Source organism: Chiloscyllium plagiosum, unplaced genomic scaffold (genome assembly GCF_037043375.1).
Source record: "Chiloscyllium plagiosum isolate Xiang-an unplaced genomic scaffold, Cpla_swu_hap1 HiC_scaffold_50, whole genome shotgun sequence".
Lineage (NCBI taxonomy): Eukaryota > Metazoa > Chordata > Chondrichthyes > Orectolobiformes > Hemiscylliidae > Chiloscyllium > Chiloscyllium plagiosum.
The window spans coordinates 55,902,431-55,915,141 of record NW_028270188.1 but is presented as its reverse complement, the minus strand read 5'-3'; the positions used below and the strand labels follow the sequence as shown (position 1 = coordinate 55,915,141).

Sequence of the window (12,711 nt, the reverse complement as noted above, 5' to 3'; positions counted from 1 at the left end):
TCTCTCTCTGTCCCTCACTCACTCCCTCTCTCTCTCTCCCCCTGACACCCTCTCTCTCTGTCCCTCACTCACTCTCCCCCTCTCTCTCTCTGTCCCTCACTCACTCCCTCTCTCTCTCTCCCCCCCGACACCCTCTCTCTCTGTCCCTCACTCACTCCCTCTCTCTCTCTCTCCCCCCCGACACCCTCTCTGTCCCTCACTCACTCCCTCTCTCTCTCTCTCTCACCCCCCGACACCCTCTCTCTCTGTCCCTCACTCACTCACTCCCCCTCACTCTCTCCCCCTGACACCCTCTCTCTCTGTCCCTCACTCACTCTCCCCCTCTCTCTCTCTGTCCCTCACTCACTCCCCCCTCTCTCTCTCCAACCCCCTCCCCCTTCTCTCTGTCCCTCACTCACTCTCCCCCTCTCTCTCTCCCTCTCCCCCCTTTCTCTGACACCCTCTCTCTCTGTCCCTCACTCACTCCCCCTCTCTCTCCCCCCCCGACACCCTCTCTCTGTCCCTCTCTCTCTCTCCCCCCCCTCACTGTCCCTCCCTCACTCACTCCCCCTCTCTCTTTCCCCCCCTCTCTCTGACACCCCCTCTCTCTCTGTCCCTCCCTCACTCACTCCCCCTCTCTCTCTGTCCCCCCCTCACTCACTCCCCCTCTCTCTGTCCCTCCCTCACTCACTCCCCCTCTCTGTCTCTGTCCCCCCTCTCTCTGTCCCTCCCTCACTCACTCCCCCTCTCTGTCCCCCCTCTCTCTGTCCCTCCCTCACTCACTCCCCCTCTCTCTCTCTCCCCCCTCTCTCTGTCCCTCCCTCACTCACTCCCCCTCTCTCTCTCCCCCCCCCCCCTCTCCTCCCTCTCACTGTCCCTCCCTCACTCACTCCCCCCTCTCTCTTTCCCCCCTCTCTCTGACACCCCCTCTCTCTCTGTCCCTCCCTCACTCACTCCGCCTCTCTCTCTGTCCCCCCCCTCACTCACTCCCCCTCTCCCTCTCCCCCCTCTCTCTGTCCCTCCCTCACTCACTCCCCCTCTCTCTCGCTCCCCCCTCTCTGTCCCTCCCTCACTCACTCCCCCTCTCTCTGTCCCTCCCTCACTCACTCCCCCTCTCTCTGTCCCTCCCTCACTCACTCCCCCTCTCTCTGTCCCTCCCTCACTCACTCCCCCTCTCTCTGTCCCTCCCTCACTCACTCCCCCTCTCTCTCTCCCCCCTCTCTCTGTCCCTCCCTCACTCACTCCCCCTCTCTCTCTCTCCCCCTCTCTCTGTCCCTCCCTCACTCACTCCCCCTCTCTCTGTCCTCCCTCACTCACTCCCCCTCTCTCTGTCCCTCCCTCACTCACTCCCCCTCTCTGTCTCTGTCCCCCTCTCACTCACTCCCCCTCTCTCTGTCCCTCCCTCACTCACTCCCCCTCTCTGTCTCTGTCCCCCTCTCACTCACTCCCCCTCTCTGTCCTCTGTCCCCCCTCTCTCTGTCCCTCCCTCACTCACTCCCCCTCTCTGTCTCTGTCCCCCCCTCTCTCTGTCCCCCCCTCACTCACTCCCCCTCTCTCTGTCCCTCCCTCACTCACTCCCCCTCTCTGTCTCTGTCCCCCCTCTCTCTGTCCCTCCCTCACTCACTCCCCCTCTCTGTCTCTGTCCCCCCTCTCTCTGTCCCTCCCTCACTCACTCCCCCTCTCTCTCTCTCCCCCCTCTCTCTGTCCCTCCCTCACTCACTCCCCCTCTCTCTCTCCCCCCCTCTCTCTCTCCCCCCTCTCACTGTCCCTCCCTCACTCACTCCCCCCTCTCTCTTTCCCCCCCTCTCTCTGACACCCCCCTCTCTCTCTGTCCCTCCCTCACTCACTCCCCCTCTCTCTCTGTCCCCCCTCACTCACTCCCCCTCTCCCTCTCCCCCCTCTCTCTGTCCCTCCCTCACTCACTCCCCCTCTCTCTCTCCCCCCTCTCTGTCCCTCCCTCACTCACTCCCCCTCTCTCTGTCCCTCCCTCACTCACTCCCCCTCTCTCTGTCCCTCCCTCACTCACTCCCCCTCTCTGTCTCTGTCCCCCCTCTCTCTGTCCCTCCCTCACTCACTCCCCCTCTCTCTCTCTCCCCCCTCTCTCTGTCCCTCCCTCACTCACTCCCCCTCTCTCTCTCTCCCCCTCTCTCTCCCCCCTCTCTCTGTCCCTCCCTCACTCACTCCCCCTCTCTCTCTCTCCCCCTCTCTCTGTCCCTCCCTCACTCACTCCCCCCCTCTCTCTGTCCCCCCTCTCTCTGTCCCTCCCTCACTCACTCCCCCTCTCTCTCTCTCCCCCCTCTCTCTGTCCCTCCCTCACTCACTCCCCCCTCTCTCTCTCCCCCTCTCTCTGTCCCTCCCTCACTCACTCCCCCCCTCTCTCTCTCCCCCCCTCTCTCTCTCTCCCCCCTCTCTCTGTCCCTCCCTCACTCACTCCCCCTCTCTCTCCCCCCCTCTCTGTCCCTCCCTCACTCACTCTCCCTCTCTCTCTCTTCCCCCTCTCTCTCCCTCCCTCACTCACTCCCTCTCTCTCTCTGTCCCTCCCTCACTCACTCCCCCTCTCTCTCCCCCCTCTCTCTCTGTCCCTCACTCACTCACTCCCCCTCTCCCTCTCTCTGTCCCTCTCTCTGTCCCTCACTCACTCACTCCCCCTCTCCCTCTCTCTGTCCCTCTCTCTGTCCCTCACTCACTCACTCCCCCTCTCCCTCTCTCTGTCCCTCACTCACTCACTCCCCCCTCTCTCTCTCTCCCCTCTCTCTGTCCTTCCCTCACTCACTCCCCCTCTCTCTCTCCCCCTCTCTCTGTCCCTCCCTCACTCACTCCCCCTCTCTCTCTCCCCCCCTGTCCCTCCCTCACTCACCCCCCCTCTCTCTCTCTCCCCCCCTCTCTCTGTCCCTCCCTCACTCACTCCCCCTCTCCCTCTCTCCCCCCTCTCTCTGTTCCTCACTCACTCCCCTCTCTCTCTCCCCCCCTCTCTGTCCCTCACTCACTCACTCCCCCTGTCTCTCTCTCCCCCCCCCTCTGTTCCTCACTCACTCCCCCTGTCTCTCTCTCTCCCCCCCTCTGTCCCTCCCTCACTCACCCCCCCTCTCTCTCTCTCCCCCCCCTCTGTCCCTCCCTCACTCACTCCCCCTCTCCCTCTCTCCCCCCTCTCTCTGTTCCTCACTCACTCCCCTCTCTCTCTCTCCCTCCCTCTCTGTCCCTCCCTCACTCACCCCCCCTCTCTCTCTCTCCCCCCCTCTGTCCCTCCCTCACTCACTCCCCCTCTCCCTCTCTCCCCCCTCTCTCTGTTCCTCACTCACTCCCCTGTCTCTCTCTCTCCCCCTCTCTGTCCCTCCCTCACTCACTCCCCCTCTCCCTCTCTCCCCCCTCTCTCTGTTCCTCACTCACTCCCCTCTCTCTCTCTCCCTCCCTCTCTGTCCCTCACTCACTCACTCCCCCTTCCCTCTCTCCCCCCCTCTCTCTGTCCCTCACTCACTCCCCCCCTCTCTCTGTCCCTCCCCCTCTCACTCCCCCCCCTCTCTGTCTCTCCCTCACTCACTCCCCCTGTCTCTCTCTCTCCCCTCTCTCTGTCCCTCACTCACTCCCCCTTCCCTCTCTCCCCCCCTCTCTCTGTCCCTCACTCACTCCCCCCCTCTCTCTGTCCCTCCCCCTCTCACTCCCCCCCCTCTCTGTCTCTCCCTCACTCACTCCCCCGTCTCTCTCCCCCCCCTCTCTCTGTCCCTCCCTCACTCACTCCCCTCTCCCTCTCTCCCCCCCTCTCTCTGTCCCTCCCTCACTCACTCCCCTCTCCCTCTCTCCCCCCCTCTCTCTGTCCCTCCCTCACTCACTCCCCCTCTCTCTCTCCCCCTCTCTCTGTCCCTCCCTCACTCACTCCCCTCTCCCTCTCTCCCCCCCTCTCTCTGTCCCTCCCTCACTCACTCCCCCTCTCTCTCTCCCCCCCTCTCTCTCCCTCCCTCACTCACTCCCCTCTCCCTCTCTCCCCCCCTCTCTCTGTCCCTCCCTCACTCACTCCCCTCTCTCTCTCCCCCTCTCTCTGTCCCTCCCTCACTCACTCCCCTCTCCCTCTCTCCCCCCCTCTCTCTGTCCCTCCCTCACTCACTCCCCTCTCCCTCTCTCCCCCCCTCTCTCTGTCCCTCCCTCACTCACTCCCCCTCTCTCTCTCCCCCTCTCTCTCCCTCCCTCACTCACTCCCCTCTCCCTCTCTCCCGCCCTCTCTCTGTCCCTCCCTCACTCACTCCCCTCTCCCTCTCTCCCCCCCTCTCTCTGTCCCTCCCTCACTCACTCCCCCTCTCTCTCTCCCCCTCTCTCTGTCCCTCCCTCACTCACTCCCCTCTCCCTCTCTCCCCCCCTCTCTCTGTCCCTCCCTCACTCACTCCCCTCTCTCTCTCTCCCCCTCTCTCTCCCTCCCTCACTCACTCCCCTCTCCCTCTCTCCCGCCCTCTCTCTGTCCCTCCCTCACTCACTCCCCCTCTCTCTGTCCCTCCCTCACTCACTCCCCCTCTCTCTGTCCCTCCCTCACTCACTCCCCCTCTCTCTCCCCCCCTCTCTCTGTCCCTCCCTCACTCACTCCCCCTCTCTCTCTCCCCCCCTCTCTCTCCCTCCCTCACTCACTCCCCTCTCCCTCTCTCCCCCCCTCTCTCTGTCTCTCCCTCACTCACTCCCCCTGTCTCTCTCTCTCTCCCCCTGCCGTTGGCAGTTCTCAGGTCAGAGCGCTGATTTGATGAGACGGGCCTACGCGGAGTTCTGTAGCCGTCACACGAAGGCGGTGAAGCTCTACAAGGAGCTGTTCACCCGCGAGAAGCGCTTCCAGCAGTTTGTGCGGGTGAGTTACCTGTCCCCTGCTCCCCGTCCACCAACCGCTAACCCTGACCCCTGACCCCGACCCCGAACACTGACCCCAAACCCCGACCCCGAACCCTGACCCCAAAACCTGACCCCTGACCCCGACACTGAACCCCGACCCCGAACACTGACCCCGAACACTGACCCCAAACCCCGACCCCGAACCCTGACCCCAAAACCTGACCCCTGACCCCGACACTGAACCCCGACCCCGAACACTGACCCCAAACACTGACCCCAAACCCTGACCCCAAATCCCAACACGAACCCTGACCCCAAACCCCGACCCCGAACCACAACCCCGAACCCCGACCCCGAACCCTGACCCCAAACCCCGAACCCGGACCCTGACCCCGAATCCTGACCCCGAACACTGACCCCAAACCCCGACCCCGAACCCTGACCACGAACCCCAACCCCGAACTCTGACCCCAAACCCCGATCCCGAACACTGACCCCGAACACTGACCCCGAACCCCGACCCCAAACCCTGACCCCGAATTCTGACCCCAAACCCCAACCCTGACCCCGAACTCCAACCCCGAACCCTGACCCCGAAACCTGACCCCGAACCCTGACCCCAAACCCTGACCACAAACCCTGACACGAACCCTGACCCCGAACCCTGACACGAACCCTGACCCCGAACCCTGACCCCAAAACCTGACACGAACCCTGACCCCGAACCCTGACCCCGAACACTGACCCCAAACACTGACCCCAAACACTGACCCCAAACACTGACCCCAAACCCCGACACGAACCCTGACCCCGACGCCTGACTCCAAACACTGACCCCAAACCCTGACCCCGAACACTGATCGTGAACCCTGACCCCAAACCCTGACACGAACCCTGACCCCAAACCCTGACCCCGAACCCTGACCCCAAATCCCAACATGAACCCTGACCCCGAACCCTGACACGAACCCTGACCCCAAACCCTGACACGAACCCTGACCCCGAACACTGACTCCAAACCCCGACCCCAAAACCTGACCCCGAACCCTGACCCCGAACCCTGACCCCAAACCCTGACCCCGAACCCTGACCCCGAACACTGACCCCGAACACTGACCCCGAACACTGACCCCAAACACTAACCACAAACCCCGACAAGAACCCTGACCCCAAACACTGACCCCAAACCCAGACACGAACCCTGACCCCGAACACTGACCCCTGACCCCGAACCCTGACCCCGAACCCTGACCCCGAACACTGACCCCAAACCCCGACCCCGAACCCTGACCCCAAACCCCGACCCCGAACCCTGACCCCGAACCCCGACCCCAAACCCTGACCCCGAACACTGACCCCGAACCCCGACTTCGAACCCTGACCCCGAACACTGACCCCAAACCCCGACCCCGACCCCAAACCCCGACCCCAAACCCTGAGCCCGAACCCTGACCCCGACGCCTGACTCCAAACACTGACCCCGAACACTGATCGTGAACCCTGACCCCAAACCCTGACACGAACCCTGACCCCAAACCCTGACCCCGAACCCTGACCCCAAATCCCAACATGAACCCTGACCCCGAACCCTTACCCCAAGCACCGACCCCAAACCCCGACACGAACCCTGACCCCAAACCCTGACCCCGAACCCTGACCCCAAACCCTGACACGAACCCTGACCCCAAACCCTGACACGAACCCTGACCCCGAACACTGACCCCAAACCCCGACCCCAAAACCTGACCCCGAACCCTGACCCCGAACCCTGACCCCAAACCCTGACCCCGAACCCTGACCCCGAACACTGACCCCAAACACTGACCCCAAACACTAACCACAAACCCCGACAAGAACCCTGACCCCGAACCCTGACCCCAAACCCAGACACGAACCCTGACCCCGAACACTGACCCCTGACCCCGAACACTGACCCCAAACCCCGACCCCGAACCCTGACCCCAAACCCCGACCCCGAACCCTGACCCCGAACCCCGACCCCAAACCCTGACCCCGAACACTGACCCCGAACCCCGAACCCTGACCCCGAACACTGACCCCAAACCCCGACCCCTGACCCCAAACCCCGACCCCGAACCCTGACCCCGAACCCCGACCCCAAACCCTGACCCCGAACCCTGACCCCAATCCCCGACACCAAACCCTGAGCCCGAACCCTGACCCCGAACCCGGACCCCAAACCCTGACACGAACCCTGACCCCGAACCCTGACCCCAAAACCTGACACGAACCCTGACCCCGAACCCTGACCCCAAACACTGACCCCAAACCTCCACACAAACCCTGACCCCAAACCCTGACCCCAAACACTGACCCCACACCCTGACCCCAAACCCCACCCCGAACCCTGACCCCGAACCCCGACCCCGAACCCCGCCCTGAACCCTGACCCCGAAACCTGACCCCAAACCCGACCCCAAACCCCGATCCGAACCCTGACCCCTAACCCTGACCCTGAAACCTGACCTGAACCCTGACCCGAACCCTGACACCAAACCCCGACCCGAACCCTGACCCCAAACCCTGACCCCAAACCCTCCCCCTCCTCCATAACGGGCTGACCTCCGGACCCTCAACCTCCTTCTCCCCATAACGGGCTGACCTCAGGACCCTCCCCCTCCCCCTCCCCCATAACGGGCTGACCTCAGGACCCTCACCCTCACCCTCCTCCATAACGGGCTGACCTCAGGACCCTTCCCCTCACCCTCACCCCCCATAACCGGTTGAGGGTAAGAGTGGCGGATTTCCATTCCCCCATTATCGAAATCCCATGCCCCCCTCACACCGCATCCTTGCTCCCTCCCTCGTTTGATGGGGAACAGTGTAGAGGGAGCTTTACTCTGTATCTAACCCCGTGCTGTCCCTGTCCCTGGGATGGAGGACAGTGTAGAAGGAGCTTTACTCTGTATCTAACCCCGTACTGTCCCTGTCCCTGGGATGGGGGGGGACAGTGTAGAGGGAGCTTTACTCTGTATCTAACCCCGTGCTGTCCCTGTCCTGGGATGGAGGGGGACAGTGTAGAGGGAGCTTTACTCTGTATCTAACCCCGTACTGTCCCTGTCCCTGGGATGGGGGGGGACAGTGTAGAGGGAGCTTTACTCTGTATCTAACCCCATGCTGTCCCTGTCCGTGGGATGGAGGACAGTGTAGAGAGAGCTTTACTCTGTATCTAACCCCGAGCTGTCCCTGTCACTGGGATGGGGGGGGACAGTGTAGAGGGAGCTTTTCTCTGTATCTAACCCCATGCTGTCCCTGTCACTGGGATGAGGGGACAGTGTAGAGAGAGCTTTACTCTGTATCTAACCCCATGCTGTCCCTGTCACTGGGATGAGAGGACAGTGTAGAGGGAGCTTTACTCTGTATCTAACCCCATGCTATTCCTGTTCCTGGGATGGGGTAGACAGTGTAGAGAGAGCTTTACTCTGTATCTAACCCCGTGCTGTTCCTGTCCCTGGGATGGGGGGACAGTGTAGAGGGAGCTTTACTCTGTATCTAACCCCGTGCTGTCTCTGTCCCTGGGATGGGGGGGGGAACAGTGTAGAGGGAGCTTTACTCTGTATCTAACCCCGTGCTGTTCCTGTCCCTGGGATGGGGGGGGGCAGTGTAGAGGGAGCTTTACTCTGTATCTAACCCCGTGCTGTCCCTGTCCCTGGGATGGGGGGGGGACAGTGTAGAGGGAGCTTTACTGTGTATCTAACCCCGTGCTGTCCCTGTCCCTGGGATGGGGGGGGGACAGTGTAGAGGGAGCTTTACTCTGTATCTAACCCCGTGCTGTCTCTGTCCTGACCTGTGGCCTCCTGTGTGTTTGTAGCGAATGATGAGGAACTCCGTGCTGAGGAGATATGGGATCCAGGAATGTATCTTGCTGGTCACACAGAGAATCACAAAGTACCCTGTCCTCCTCGATCGGATTCTACAAAACACCAAAGGTAGGAATCGACCTGAGGCCTGCCAACGGAGGAACAACAGAGCCTCCCGAAGGCCGGGCTCAGGGGAAGGGCACATTGTCTAACCACCACCTGGAGACAGGCCCCAGGCCCCAAGGTCTAGGCTGGGCCCGGGGTCAGGGTCACATCAATGCTGGGGCTCATGGTCAGAGTTGGGCCCCAGAATTAGGCCTGGAGTCAGGGTCTGCGTTAGGCCCCGGGGTCAGAGTCTGAGTTAGGCCCCGGTGTCAGGGTGTCAGACGGGCCCGGGGCTCAGGGTCTGTGTTAGGCCCCCGGATCAGAGTCTGAGTTAGTCCTCGGGGTCAGGGTCTGAGTTAAGCCCAGGATCCGGGTTTGAGCAAGGCCCAGGGGTCAGGGTCGGAGTTAGGCCCCAGGATCAGGGTTGGCATTAGACGCTGGGGTCAGCATCTGAGTTAAGCCTTGAGGTCAGGGTCAGAGTTAGGCCATGGGGTCAGAGCCTGAATTAGGGCAGGGGTCAGGGTCTGAGTTAGGCCCCAGGATCAGGGTTTGAGTTAGGGCTGGGGTCAGGGTCTGAGTTAGGCCCCAGGGTCAGGGTCTGAGTGAGGCCCCGGGGTCAGGGTCTGAGTTAGGGCTGGGGTCAGAGTCTGAGTTAGGCCCCAGAGTCAGGTTCAGAGTTAGGCCCCAGGGTCAGAGTCTGAGTTAGGCCCCAGGATCAGGGTCTGAGTGAGGCCCCAGGGTCAGGGTCTGAGTTAGGGCTGGGGTCAGGTTCAGAGTTAGGCCCCAGGGTCAGAGTCTGAGTTAAGACTGGTGTCAGGATCAGGGTCGGAGTTAGGCCCCAGGGTCAGGGTTGGAGTTAGGCCACAGGATCAGGGTCGGAGTTAGGCCCCAGGGTCAGGGTCTGAGTGAGGCCCCAGGGTCAGGGTCTGAGTTAAGACTGGTGTCAGGATCAGGGTCGGAGTTAGGCCCCAGGGTCAGGGTCGGAGTTAGGCCACAGGATCAGGGTCGGAGTTAGGCCCCAGGGTCAGGGTCTGAGTGAGGCCACAGGATCAGGGTCAGAGTTAGGCCCCAGGGTCAGGGTCTGAGTGAGGCCCCGGGGTCAGGGTCTGAGTTAGGGCTGGGGTCAGGGTCTGAGTTAGGCCCCAGGATCAGGGGCTGAGTGAGGCCCCAGGGTCAGGGTCTGAGTTAGGCCCCAGGATCAGGGTCCGAGTGAGGCCCCAGGGTCAGGGTCTGAGTTAAGACTGGTGTCAGGATCAGGGTCGGAGTTAGGCCCCAGGGTCAGGGTTGGAGTTAGGCCACAGGATCAGGGTCAGAGTTAGGCCCCAGGGTCAGGGTCTGAGTGAGGCCACAGGATCAGGGTCAGAGTTAGGCCCCAGGGTCAGGGTCTGAGTGAGGCCCCGGGGTCAGGGTCTGAGTTAGGGCTGGGGTCAGGGTCTGAGTTAGGCCCCAGAGTCAGGTTCAGAGTTAGGCCCCAGGGTCAGAGTCTGAGTTAGGCCCCAAGGTCAGGGTCTGAGTGAGGCCCCGGGGTCAGGGTCTGAGTTAGGGCTGGGGTCAGGGTCTGAGTTAGGCCCCAGAGTCAGGTTCAGAGTTAGGCCCCAGGGTCAGAGTCTGAGTTAGGCCCCAGGATCAGGGTCTGAGTGAGGCCCCAGGGTCAGGGTCTGAGTTAAGACTGGTGTCAGGATCAGGGTCGGAGTTAGGCCCCAGGGTCAGGGTCGGAGTTAGGCCACAGGATCAGGGTCGGAGTTAGGCCCCAGGGTCAGGGTCTGAGTGAGGCCACAGGATCAGGGTCAGAGTTAGGCCCCAGGGTCAGGGTCTGAGTGAGGCCCCGGGGTCAGGGTCTGAGTTAGGGCTGGGGTCAGGGTCTGAGTTAGGCCCCAGGATCAGGGTCGGAGTTAGGCCCCAGGATCAGGGGCTGAGTGAGGCCCCGGGGTCAGGGTCAGAGTTAGGCCCCAGGGTCAGGGTCTGAGTGAGGCCCCGGGGTCAGGGTCTGAGTTAGGGCTGGGGTCAGGGTCTGAGTTAGGCCCCAGAGTCAGGTTCAGAGTTAGGCCCCAGGGTCAGAGTCTGAGTTAGGCCCCAAGGTCAGGGTCTGAGTGAGGCCCCGGGGTCAGGGTCTGAGTTAGGGCTGGGGTCAGGGTCTGAGTTAGGCCCCAGAGTCAGGTTCAGAGTTAGGCCCCAGGGTCAGAGTCTGAGTTAGGCCCCAGGATCAGGGTCTGAGTGAGGCCCCAGGGTCAGGGTCTGAGTTAAGACTGGTGTCAGGATCAGGGTCGGAGTTAGGCCCCAGGGTCAGGGTCGGAGTTAGGCCACAGGATCAGGGTCGGAGTTAGGCCCCAGGGTCAGGGTCTGAGTGAGGCCACAGGATCAGGGTCAGAGTTAGGCCCCAGGGTCAGGGTCTGAGTGAGGCCCCGGGGTCAGGGTCTGAGTTAGGGCTGGGGTCAGGGTCTGAGTTAGGCCCCAGGGTCAGGGTCGGAGTTAGGCACAAGGGTCAGGGTCGGAGTTAGGCCCCAGGGTCAGGGTCGGAGTTAGGCCCCAGGATCAGGGTCTGAGTTAGGGCTGGGGTCAGGATCGGAGTTAGGCCCCAGGGTCAGGGTCGGAGTTAGTCCCCAGGGTCAGGGTCGGAGTTAGGCCCACTCTCTGGATTGGAGCACATCCCGCAGTCGAGTTGCTTTGATTGGCGGATCTTTGACCTAGTGAACCCCAGAGGTCGATGAAACGGAGATAGGTTTGCTGCGGTTTAAGGTCAGGAGCTGGGCCCCGGGGCCTGGGGGTGGAGTGGGGTGTGTGGCCCGGGCCCACCTTTAGCTACGGGGACTGAAGCCGAGACTGTGGCATAATTGTGCAGGCAATGAAGAGGACCGCAAGGACCTGACCAACTCCCTGGCCTTGCTGAAGGACCTGATCTCGGCCGTAGACCAGGACGTTCATGACTGTGAGAAGAGATACAGGCTGCAGGACGTGTACAACCGCATGGACCCCAAGGCAGTCGCTCCCATGCACAGCGGCAGAACCTTCCGGAGAGAGGACATGATCCGAAGGAAACTGGTACACGACGGTTTCCTCCTGTGGAAGACCGCGACAGGAAGGTTCAAAGGTAAGGCGAGGCTAACCGACTGCAGAGACTAGGCCACACGGACGCTTGTGAGGCAGGGAGCGCACGGAGCTCTGGGGCACCAACTCCCATACGGTCCGATCGATTGGTTAATAAACAGAAAGATCCCAGAGGTGTGGAACAGGATCTGTACACTGACTGGTGTCTCTCAGTCCCCTCTCTCTCTCTCAGGGAGATATCTGTACACTGACTGGTGTCTCTCAGTCCCCCCTCTCTCTCTCAGGGAGATATCTGTACACTGACTGGTGTCTCTCAGTCCCCTCTCTCTCTCTCAGGGAGATATCTGTACACTGACTGGTGTCTCTCAGTCCCCTCTCTCTCTCTCAGGGAGATATCTGTACACTGACTGGTGTCTCTCAGTCCCCTCTCTCTCAGGAAGATATCTGTACACTGACTGGTGTCTCTCAGTCCCCTCTCTCTCTCTCAGGGAGATATCTGTACACTGACTGGTGTCTCTCAGTCCCCCCTCTCTCTCAGGGAGATATCTGTACACTGACTGGTGTCTCTCAGTCCCCTCTCTCTCAGGAAGATATCTGTACACTGACTGGTGTCTCTCAGTCCCCTCTCTCTCTCTCAGGGAGATATCTGTACACTGACTGGTGTCTCTCAGTCCCCTCTCTCTCTCTCAGGGAGATATCTGTACACTGACTGGTGTCTCTCAGTCCCCTCTCTCTCTCTCAGGGAGATATCTGTACACTGACTGGTGTCTCTCAGTCCCCTCTCTCTCTCTCAGGGAGATATCTGTACACTGACTGGTGTCTCTCAGTCCTCTCTCTCTCAGGGAGATATCTGTACACTGACTGGTGTCTCTCAGTGCCCCCTCTCTCTCTCAGGGAGATATCTGTACACTGACTGGTGTCTCTCAGTCCCCTCTCTCTCTCTCAGGGAGATATCTGT

General features: G+C 61.6%; 1 protein-coding gene across 1 annotated transcript in view; it reads left to right on the top strand.

The window, feature by feature from the left end:
* The window catches only part of LOC122545370 (rho guanine nucleotide exchange factor 2-like), a 164,874-nt gene that overhangs the window by 102,738 nt on the left and 49,425 nt on the right, over positions 1-12,711 (top strand). The window contains exons 9-11 of the mRNA XM_087985118.1: positions 4,676-4,801; positions 8,615-8,732; positions 11,548-11,796. Coding sequence (XP_087841244.1) covers positions 4,676-4,801; positions 8,615-8,732; positions 11,548-11,796 — 493 coding nt within the window. The remainder of the gene's footprint in view (positions 1-4,675; positions 4,802-8,614; positions 8,733-11,547; positions 11,797-12,711) is intronic.